Genomic DNA, 12,361 nt, shown 5'->3' with positions numbered 1-12,361 from the left:
TGAGTGGAAAGTCCTTGGCGGTAATGGAATTTCAGTGCAGGGTCATTCCAGCCAGTCTCTCCTGCCCAGCGTCGAAACTCTGCAGTGTATTCCTCCACATCACGTTTGCGCTGCTTTAGTGCCCAGATTGCTGATACAGCTGTGGAAGCTCGTTGGGGTCCTCATAAAGTGTTGCAAAAGCAGCCAGAAAAGAGGACAAGTCAGTAAGTGCCGGATTGTTGGTCTCTAACAGATTGTGGGCCCAAGACATAGGTTCCCCTCTGAGCAGAGCAATCACAGTGCGGACCTTTACATACTCTGTAGCATAGGTCCTGGGCTTCAGAGAAAAAAGCAGACGACATGAGTTAATAAAACTTCTGAACTGGAGGTGATCTCCTGTGAAAAAGTCAGGTAACGGGACTTTAGGTTCCGGATATACAGGTTCCGGGGCTTGATGTAATTTCTCCTTTAATTCAGCATAGCCATGCACCGTCTGGGACAAGAGGGTTACTTGTTGGGTGAGGGTAGACAAAACTCCTACCATCTCTGCAGGCTCCATGATATGATCTGGTTGTTATGTCAGAAACAGGGACGGAGCGTAGCGCAGATTTGGTAAGCGAGGTGTTTTAATGTGCAACCAATAATAAAACATACAGTCCCAACGAAAGACGGCAGTGTAGTTAATTAAACAGTGCCAAGGACAAAGGCAGTCAGTGTAGATTCATAAACGAAATCACAGTTCCAGTACAAAGGGCAAAGGCAAGTAGCGTAGTCAAAAGCAGTTCCAAGGTCAAAGGCAGGCAGCATAGGTTCATAAACGAGGTCACAGTTCCAGTATAAGGGGCAAAGGCAAATAGCATAGTCAAAAGCAGTTCCAAGGTCACAGTCAGGCGGTGTAGGTTCAGAAACGAGGTATCAGAGCAGAGGTCAAAGTCCAGGAAATCAGGCAAATACTCACAGCGCATCCAGAAGCAAAAACAACAACCAGATCCTGGGCTGGAGGTGAGGTTGATCTTTTAAAGCCTGATGATGAGGCCAGGTGAGAGAGGAGGGGTTCAGTCCAGAACAGAACTAGGTGATGATAGTGATTTTAAGTCCAGCTGGGCCTCTTAAAGGGGCGGCCACGCCTTGCGGTCTGTGGGACTCTAGGTGATGCCTGACAGTGTGATTTCCTATTGTTTTTTTGTTTTTTGTTTTTTTTACTAAATGCTACTTATATAATAAATTGTGTTTTACAGGCCTGCAAACAAAATTGAAATATGGGAGGATCTGAAAATTCTGAGTAAGTAAATTGTGAAGTTTAACCCTTTAGGTGTTTGGAGAAGCCAGACCAAGTTTCATACTTTTTTTCACTGTTATGTAACTGTTATTAGAAATAGCTTATACTTTTCCACAGGGAAATATACACGCACACACCAGCCAGAGGATACAAGCAGTTTATGCCTGCTATTAAATGATTAAGGTTTTTTTTTTGCGCATGGGGAAGCGGAACTCAGCAGAGTCACGTGAATTTACGTCACACACACGACTCTGCTCAATTCCTGCTTCCTCTCTACAGTACAAGAGAAGTTGCTCGCACTGAATGCGAACAACGCAGAGGGAAGCAGCGTTCCCTGTGGAAGTCTGCGAGCGGCACAGAGAGCTGCAGTGCAGGTAAGGGGGAGGGTGTATTAATGAGTATGTGTGATTAAGGGAATGAATCTGTGAGTATATGAATGAATGAGTGTGTGTGTGTGATAGCATGGATGTGTAAGGGGGGGCATGGCACAGGGTGGCTGTAAGTGATGTGCAGACCCCATACTGCTGGCAGCATCAATACACAAGGGGGGCAGTGTGACAGTTCCTAGGGTCCCAGGACTTTGCTGGACTCTAGGATGTCGCTAGTTTCATGGATTGTACCCCTCAGTTAATGTTACCCAGTGACATGAAACTCTTTATTGCGTTATTAATAAAAAATTATATTATTGCCTTTTTTTGTAAAAGTTTGCACACGGCACACTAAGGTCTGAGAGATAATGTAATAAAGATAATGTGTGCTCTTTATCTCCCAGACTTAGTGGTGCCAGTTATTCCTTTTGTATTGTTAATTCCTTTACTGCTCCTGTTGTCTCTGGGATGCAGATTTAGGGGGTGGTTTCTATCCTAGTATCTTGTTTTATGTTAATGTGTGTTTTGCTGGATATATCGAGCCGTCTGTGTCTAAAATAAATCAGTTATTCCTTTTGTTGTACCTAAAGACTAGTCTTGCCTGGTTATTTTGGTACTGGATAGCGATAGCCCTTTACTTAGCAGTATTTAAGTAGTTAACGCTGTACTGTCGATCTCATGGAATGATCGGGCAGCAGGGGAATGTTGTGGCAGGTGAGGATCCAAGCAAAAATCAGCTCCCTTCACTGAAGCTGCATGTAGGAGCGATTAAAGGCTCGAGGTGCTTGGGGTGGGTTTTCTGGTCTGCCCAGACACCTGGTATCACTATACTCAAGAGATGTTGCTGAACACATATTGGGGTGTTGTTTGACAGTGACATATACCAGGAGCTGTAAATTCACACCGTGAAAAAACACTAAAAAATACCATCACATCATTTTGGCAGAGGCTGGTGATAAAATTAGTGCATGGAAAGGGGTTAAATACCACCATTTGAAATATCCTGGGGTGTCTAGTTTTCATAAATATATGGTTTGATGGGGTAAATTGGAGTGGCCAGCTTCAAAGATGTCCCAAATAGAACATGGGGCAGAATGAGCAGATTTTAAAAAAATGGCTTTAAAATAGAAAAACGCTACTTGTACTTATTGCCCTATAACTTGCAAAAAAAAAAAAAAAAAAAGTATAAACATTGAGTATTTCTAAACTCAGGACAAATAGCAAAATCTATTTTGCAGGTTTTTTCATTGCACTTGTAGATGAGCTGAAGATTTTTCAAATAAAAATGAGAAAAACAGCTTTTTTCAAGTTTTCATCATATTTTATTATTTATTTTTATAGAAAAATTGATGATATGATCAATAAATGGTATCTGAAGAAAGCCCTTCCTGTCCTGAAAAAAACAATATATAACATGTGTGGATACACTAAATAGGTGAGGAAAAAATTAACAGCTAAACATGAGCACTGCAAAAGTGTTAACACAGCATTGGTCATAAAGGGTATAAAAAATAAATAGCCTGGTCCCTAAGGGGTTAATAAGAAACTGCAGCAAAACACTCCCTACATAGTCCCATTTTCTCTTAACTGATTGGCTGCTTAAAGCTTGATTTCAATGGGAGTGATGAAGCTAACAGACAGTGCCACGTGGGTACAGGTAGCAGGGGATGTGTTATGCTTAACACAAATCCTGCAAGCAAAAGAGCTGGATGGTGGTAAAAGAGGCAAATGCATTTGAAGGGATTCTGTAGAATACCTCTCTGAATTTACAAAAGGCCACCAAGTGAAATGGACCACACAGGTGTCATATGCATTAAAGTATATATGATGGCTAGAGTGTCCTTTATGTACAGCATTTTGTTTAAGTGGACACTCCAGCCATTAAATGCACTTTAAGTTTTTCAGAGACCACATGTATGGAGAGATCTTTACAATCCCATCTTATGCATCTGCCTGCCCCCCAGGTATTTTCTATGAAGGAGATGTGTACAACCTCTTCTGGCGGCATGTGATATACTCACCGCTAGTCAACTCAAGTACTGGATCTTGCAAGAGGATCTGATGGGACCACCACACCATGTGAATGCACAGAAAGAAACTTCTGTTGATTTCAAAGGTGTGCTTTCCTGCCCCTCATTTGTTTCTTAAAGCAGTCAAACAATGGTTTGAATTGTTGGGCGTGGAGCTATTACCGAAGGTAACTATTTTGAAGTACTCACACGTTAGTATAATATGCATTCTGTTTGGTAAGCCTGTCAGGGACACAGAACTGCCACATGTAGTGATAACTTTGTGTTTCGAAAAAGGACAAGTAAAACAAAAAATGTAAATAACAATATATATATGTTACTAGATATATATTACTATATATATATATATATATATATATATATATATATATATATGTATATTACTAGATATATATAACTATAAATAATGTTAACAGCATTCACACTCCTATCATGCCCAGGTTCTAGCATGTACTGGTTAACAATTATATATATATATATATATATATATATATATATATATACACACACACACAAAGTCCAATAGTATACTACTGCACACCAACCAATTTCTTGCAACCTGGTGCTTGGTAACATACAAAAACACACCAGTAGTTACCAGCACGCAGGTCTTTCTTTTAAATAATGCAATGATGCTCCATTAGGGTCAACGTTTCAGTCTTTAATGACTTTCATCAGGACACAAATGAATATGCAAACAAATGATACATTTATAGTATAAGCCAATTTAAACAATTCACTAATTAACTAAATGAAACAAGACTTACCACACCTGTGCAGTGAATGTGTAGCTTGGATGTCGGCATGTTGAACTACTCTGTGCGCATGTATAAAGCGTCATAACATTGTCGACACTTCTGAGCATCGGTTATCATAACGACGCGTGAATCCAAAAGTGTAGTGAACATAGTGATGCAGGATATTAGTTCTGTGCCGTGTTTGAAAAATATAATATGGTAAATGATAATAAAAAAAATATAAAAAGGTGATAGCACCTTATGATCCTAAATATTAAATAGGTAAATACAGTAATTATAAATGATTACATGTGACCAATTTTATAAGTAAATGTGATGTGCAAAATAATAAACACAGCAAAATACAAAACCAGTGTGAAAAAATAGTGTTAAAGCATTCTGATGGCCATCATTATAATTACAAAATTGTCCAGTCGATCTTAATCCGACCATATATATATTGTAGACATAATAAACTGTATTCTAAGTATTAAAAACATATTCTAACATATTTAAACATATTTTTTTAAAAACATCCATTGGACTGCTGAATATATAAACAAAGTTACCTATTCAGTAGTAGTATATTATTCCTATTGTATCATAATAACGCATTATATATATTTTTTTCATTTTCAAAGCTGCAACATTTAAAGCTACACTAACATATATAAGGCAAATATTTAAATTTCTTAATCAGTTATTAAAGCCTGTTATGATAATCTCAAGTTTATAACTAAGTACCATCACCACTTTATACCATTTTTATATAACAAAAGTGTCTAAAACTTTAAATAGTCTCCTAAGGACTATATAGTGGCTCCTCTAACTGTCCATATCATTATCAGTGTCGTCGCAAATCCAGCCATATTTAAAAACATAAATATAACAACCGTTGTAGGGGTTAAAGGATTGCAAGGTAATGTTCAATGCTTCCTAAAGAAAAGAAGAGAACGTAAATTTCTCATTTAAACCGGCAGGTGCCATGGTTTGCAAATGAAAGATCCAAAATGTCTCTCGTTGCAGTAATATTTTGCCTCTATCTCCCCCTCTTCTAGATTCCGGAACATGGTCAATCCCTATGAAGTGCAAAGATGATAATGGGTGTTGATTATGAAGGAAGTGTTTCGCCACCGGCTTATCTGAATTCCCATCTCTGTAAACCACCCGTATACTGGAATGGTGGCCCCTAATTCTCTCTCCCAAAGTGCATTCTGTCTTCCCTATGTATGCCAAACCACAGGGCCATTGAATTTTATAGGAGGTCACAGGAGATATTGGTTGCGCGTAGAGGAGAAGAAAGTCACAGTAATATAATGTGTGGCTTGCACCGTGTGGTAAAGAGTTAAGGAATGGGTACTCACGTTTTTCTGGGACTTAAGCAATTAGTCCCACAATACTTGCATGGGCGATACAATCCTCGCCTGGGGATATCTTTAGCAGCAGTCCTAGTTCTTTTTTTGGATCTCAGGATAAGGTAAACATAAAAAGGTAAACAGAAATAGGCATAGTGCTGTCTGTATATGTAAAATGAATAAAACAAATAAAAACAGTTCACTATATACTCACAATATGGTGAGCAATAAATGGATTGCTCACACCTTCTGGCGTAGGTGGAATGATAAACATATAAACTTGCGTGTTTAAAACATTAAAAGGATACCATGAGCAGAAAAGAATGGTTTTTTAAAAAAACATTTATTTTCAGCTTTCTGGTTAAAAACCATTAAAAGGTCAATAAAAATAGCACGTACGTGTTTCACCTACTAAATAGGCTTCCTCAGAGTGTCTAAAAGAGCTCCTGGCACTGAAATCCTTATATAGTAAATTCAAACTGTGTAAAATTGTGCCAAAATGACATCATAAGTAAGGGGTGTGGCTGATGACATCATCAGTAAAAATTTACATGTTTAAAAATATCAGGTACAATAAAAATAACAGGAAATAAAGTAATTTACAAAGTATATACACATCTGACATATGATGTCCATCGTAAAAAAAAACTTAATTTTGAATAGTCAGTAAAAAACTAATTATTTATATTTTTATAAAAATGCAGCCACAGCAGCCTCCACAGAGGAGAGGGAGACCCCTTTCTGCTAGCCACCAGCCACAGCAACCTCCACGGAGGAGAGGAAGACCTCCATCTACCCCCACACGCCCTCTGGTGGTTAGACCCAGAACCGCAGGCACCTATACTTATAGGCTACGGTCTAGCCACACTCAAGATGGCTGCTGGATTCCACCAAACAGGAAGTGACATCAGCCTGTTCAAATTTTGGCGCCAATAGCTCCAATTGGTGCCTAGTCACTTCCTCATCCTTTATAAACTCCCAGTGGACATTCAGACCTTGCCCTCTGATGGTCGTACCTATTCCTATAGTGTTACTCCTTAGTGCGCGTTCTGGTTCGTGTTTTCTGTTATTGACCCCGGCTTGTTGTTCGTTTCTCCTGACCTCTGTATTCCTGACCTCGGCTTGTCATTCATATTTCGTGATCTCTGGTACCCCGACCTCGGCTTGTACTTATCCGTACCTTGTGTCCTACCTGGACCACTGTCTCCTACCTCGCTGTAGGTGACACCCTATTATTAGTATTTAAATTTTTTAAAAAATCATTTAAATCAGGTTTGGTTCCATCCCAGATAAAAAAAATATATCGTCTATATACCTGCTATAGGTAACCAAGTTTGCACTCCACTGGTTATTAGTCCAGATCATCTCATTTTCCCAGTTCGCCATGAATAGATTGACATAACTTGGTGCAAACTTGGTTCCCATAGCAGTGCCTGTAAGTTGCAGATAAAAGGAATCATCAAACCAAAAATAGTTATTTTCTAAAATTAATAAAATAGCTTCAGTAATAAAATCTATAAAATTAGCAGAAAAATCCTCATTTGTTTCAATTATGTTTTTTACAGCTTGACAACCTAAATCGTTACGGATAATAGTGTATAAAGATTGTACGTCACACGTGACCAAAATAAAAAGGGGTTCCCACATAAAATTGTCTAATATTTGCAGTAAATTAATCGTGTCTTTCAGATATGCTTTTGTCTTTTTGTCATTAATCAAGTACTTACCCCCGCCATCGTTCCCACGCTGACGTCTCTGCTCCTTCCCGGCTTACTGACACAGCAGCAAGCAGGGCCTCTCCAGCTACACTCCCACGCAGCTGCAGCCGGAGGTTAACAGGAGGGAGGGGGCGCTCGCTCCGTTGCCAGGGAGACGCGTCTCTCTCTAGCTGCCGGCAGAATAGTGATGGGAAGTTCGGATCATTTCGATTCGTTCACTGAAATGATCCGATTCATGATCCGGATCTTCGGATCACTCAGTGTGTCTGCACGGAGTTACTGTTTTCCAGTAACTCCGTGCAGGCACACTAACGATTGGCCCCGCCCCTTTCATTATGAATCCTCCCCCCTGCCTCCAGGGATGTCAATGAAGGCAGAGAGTCGTTCAAAGATTCGGATCTTACAGGGATCCGAATCTTACAGTGATCCGGATCACTGTAAGATCCGGATCACTGTAAGATCCGGATCATTGTAAGATCCGGATCATTGTAAGATCCGGATCATTGTAAGATCCGGATCTTTGAACGACTCTCTGCCTTCATTGGCATTCTAATCATTAAGAGAATGTCACCATACTGTTATAAATAAATACATTAATAATCACTGCCCCCAGGATTTACATTCCCCTTTACCTGCAACTGCACCTTAAGCTAACTTTATTAAATTAATTAAATTAACCCTAAACACCCCATCAACCATGACTGCCCCTAAAATTAACCCTTAACACCCCATTAAGCATAACTGCCCCCAAATTAACCCTAAACACCCCATTAAGCATAACTGCCCCTAAATTAACCCTAAACACCCCGTTAAGCATAACTGCCCCCAAATTAACCCTAAACACCCCATTAAGCATAACTGCCCCAAATTAACCCTAAACACCCCATTAAGCATAACTGCCCCCAAATTAACACTAAAGACCCCATTAAGCATAACTGCCCCCAAATTAACACTAAAGACCCCATTAAGCATAACTGCCCCCAAATTAACCCTAAACACCCCATTAAGCATAACTGCCCCCAAATTAACCCTAAACACCTCATTAAGCATAAATGCCCCTAAATTAACACTAAAGACCCCATTAAGCATAACTGCCCCCAAATTAACCCTAAACACTTCATTAAGCATAACTGCCCCTAAATTAACACTAAAGACCCATTAAGCATAACTGCCCCCAAATTAACCCTAAACACCTCATTAAGCATAACTGCCCCTAAATTAACACTAAAGACCCCATTAAGCATAACTGCCCCTAAATTATCCTTAAACACCCCATTAAGCATAACTGCCCCCAAATTAACACTAAAGACCCCATCAACCATACCAATTTATTAGGTAATTTATCTGGAGTACATGCAATTAATTTAGGGGCAGTTATGGTTAATGGAGTATTTAGGGTTAATTTCAGGGGCCGTTATGGTTAATGGGGTCTTTAGGGTTAATTTCAGGGGCCGTTATGGTTAATGGGATCTTTACGGTTAATTTCAGGGGCAGTTATGGTTGATGGGGTATAAGGGTTAATTTTATGCTGATGACTGATGGTTAATTTAATTAATTTAATAAAGTTAACTGTAGGTGCAGTTATAGGTAAAGGGGGGCAAACTCAGGGGAATCTAAATCCTGGGGGCAGTGTGAACATTATTAATGTATTTATTTATAAAAGTATGGTATCAGTGATATTCTCTGAATGATTCGAATCTCTGTAAGATTCGGATCCTTGTAAGATCCGGATCCCTGTAAGATTCGAATCATTCGACTCTTCAGTTCATTCGACTCTTCGGTTCATTCGACTCTTCGGTTCATTCGACTCTTTGAACGACTCTCTGACTCTATGAGTCATCGTTCCTGTGAGAATTAATGAGCTGTAACCTGACCCCAGAGTGCTCTGCAGATGACTCACAGCTCTAGGATCAGGTTACAGCTGCATGATGATTCACAGACTGAACCGCTACAAACGAATCGTTCAGTCTAGTGAACCGACTCATCCAGATCACTAAAAAGAACCGGATCAAATGAACGATTCGTTCATGATCCGGACATCACTACGGCAGAATCAAGTGAAACGTAGGACACGCTCCACCGTTGGCATAGCAACAAGTTTCATATGCTGACGTCATCTTGGCGCCAAATTTGAACGTATTTAGACGCTTCAGTCCCAGTATCCTTTGCTGAAGTATCAGTTGAAGTTAGATTCCTATACTGAAGCATTCTCTGTGTTTTGACCCTTTGTGTACCAGACCCTATTCTCGCTTACCGACCATTGACAATTTGCTGCCTGCCTTTAACCCTTGCTTGTTTTTTCGACTCTGCCTCCGCTCGTGCCCTATTGTACCTCGCCTGGATTTTTGTCCTGTGTGGATTGGTGTTTTTTGCGATTAGGAACCTTTCGCTTACCAGCTCGCATACGGATCGTGACACTTTTTTACGACTGGTTGGAGAATAATATCTATGAATTCTGATAGGTTTGAAAGGATAGAATTTACTCCTGATGCAATGGGGCGCCCAGAGGGGGGTTTTCTCATCTTTATGGATTTGGGGTAAAAAAATAGATTACAGGGGTTACAGGGTTGGGGTTGGCTATGTAGCTTACTTCATTTTTAGAAATAAAAACATTTTCTAATCCAGTTTCTAAAAGGTTCTTTAAATTTGTTTTTATTTGTTCAACTGGGTTGCTTTTCAGTTTTTTTATAAACTTTAATATCGTTCAGTTGTCCGTAATCTTCTTTTTCGTATTGTATTTTATTTAAAATTACCAACCCCCCACCTTTATCAGCGGGCTTAATGATTATATAGTTCGCTTAGTATTTTTTTTCTCTTTTATGGTGAAGTTGTTATAATCGTATTTACTTTTTCTTATTTTTTCTAAATCGTTAATGGCACGTTTTTCGAAAGTCTCTATAGCGCCGGATTTATAATGTTGAGGGTAAAATATTGATTTAGGTTTGAGGTTTGTTTTAGAGATATTCTCGTTGGTTTCACTATTTCTGTTTAAACTAAAGACTTCTTCTTCCTTAAAAGCTTTAAAAAGATTTAAAGAACTATACAGGACTGCTGCTAAAGATATCCCCAGGCGAGGATTGTATCGCCCATGCAAGTATTGTGGGACTAGTTGCATAAGTCCCCCAAAAATGTGAGTACCCATTCCTTAACTCTTTACCACAAGGTGCCAGCCACATATTATATTACTGTGACTTTCTTCTCCACTACGCGCAACCAATATCTCCTGTGACCTCCAAGTTATTTATCAAGCCAAGAAGAGGAAACCTTGGCGAGTGGGCTGCTGCTATTTATAGGACTTTGATTTCACCAAGTGCATTTTAGGACATTTTATTTCGTCCAAGTTTACTTTCGGACATTTTATTGCTGTTTTTATTGTTCTTCTTTTACCTTCCTATTTTTTGCTCCATTGAATTTTATAGATTACAAAATTGGTCTTGCATGTTCTATATCTTATTTGGAATACTTTTCCAGTATGTGGATGAGCAAATGATTTACTTGGGACCATGTGGCTACAAGTCACGCAACCCAGACATCTAACACTTCCACAGTTGCCATATTGTTTGTTGTTAGTGCTATAACTCTCAACTGGATCTATTTTAACCAGGAGATCTCATAGATTTGTATTTCTTTTAAACCTCATCATGGGTGTTCTTTGAAATACCGTTGGTAAGGTACTATCTTTAGACAACATGTTACAATTCCTCTTGATACTACTGGTTAATGTACTACTGCCTAGATTGTAAGTACTACGATACTAGTAGTATACTATTGGACTTTGAATAATATTAAAGAAGTGGCAGCTTCTTTTATTACTAGCACCCCCATTTGGCAACTAAAGCATTGGGACTTTACTGGATTTATGCATTTTTTTGTTGAATTGACTGCTGGAATATATTATAAGCAGGGCTGCTATAGCAACCCAGGCAGACACATTATGTTTCACAGACGATGAGGCACAGGAAATCCTATGGGATACAACCTCTTTGGATTTACCTGATAACAATACTAAAGACAGCTACTGAGATGGAAGAAAAAAAAAGTAATAGACCTCGACCTACACGGTTTATTCCTCTCAGGCTATTACAAGTCTAAACAAATTCCAAGGGGATTCCGAGTAAGCAATATACCCACTATTGGTAGAATAAAACCTCAAGTCTGTAAAGACTAGACTGCTGTGCTTAATAAGTGCTCCCTGGATTTGATGCTGATAATAATTAAAGATGTAAAAACGAACTTAATCACAACAAGACAAAAAATTGCAGAGTTGGAACAAAAACATGCTGTGGGGTTGTCTTCAGCAGAAGGAGTTACTACCATACTGAAGAAAACAAAGGAGACTGCACGGTATAAAAATTAATTAATTAAATTCAAGCGGCAAAAAACAGAGAAAGTAAAGGCTGACTATCAAGATCACAGAGTCTATAGATGGCTCGTTGGTGAAAGGGGTAGACCCTTCCGACCCCACAAGAAGATAATCAAACCCAGAGTTACTACTATTGACATCACCTCCGGAGAATCGGCATCTGATGCAGAAATTTCATCACACAGTAACACCAATGTTTTTTTAGGGGTACCAAATCAAGAGACTCCAGAAGGTATTACCAACAGGAGCCAGGCAAGAGACAACGGCGTACGAGGAGGAGCCAGAGGACAAGCAAACGCCAGGGGCAAAGGTCGCTCCCCCATTGAGGAGGTAACACCTCTGTCTAGCCGTGCCTTAAGTAATGATGAAATTAATTTGTTGGCAAAAGGCCTCTCATTTGTACCATCCAAATCCACTAATCCCTTTCAACTGAACATAGAATTGCATCAGTTTGGTCGCAATATGCGGCTAAAAGATTTTTATAAAGACAATAAAGAGGAGACTCCTCCAAATCTAGAAAAAGCAATTATGT

The 12,361-nt window shown here is 39.3% G+C and overlaps 1 protein-coding gene across 2 annotated transcripts in view; it reads left to right on the top strand.

Annotated features, from left to right (window-relative positions):
- PEX3 (peroxisomal biogenesis factor 3) overlaps window positions 1-12,361 on the top strand; it is a 122,921-nt gene that overhangs the window by 28,116 nt on the left and 82,444 nt on the right. For both annotated transcript variants that reach the window (XM_053460880.1, XM_053460879.1), the window contains exon 5: window positions 1,218-1,261. In XM_053460880.1, the coding sequence (XP_053316855.1) occupies window positions 1,218-1,261 (44 nt within the window). The remainder of the gene's footprint in view (window positions 1-1,217; window positions 1,262-12,361) is intronic.

This window comes from Spea bombifrons, chromosome 3, assembly GCF_027358695.1.
Source record: "Spea bombifrons isolate aSpeBom1 chromosome 3, aSpeBom1.2.pri, whole genome shotgun sequence".
NCBI lineage: Eukaryota > Metazoa > Chordata > Amphibia > Anura > Pelobatidae > Spea > Spea bombifrons.
Note: the sequence above shows the minus strand (reverse complement) of the source record. Positions and strands in the feature narration are given on the sequence as shown.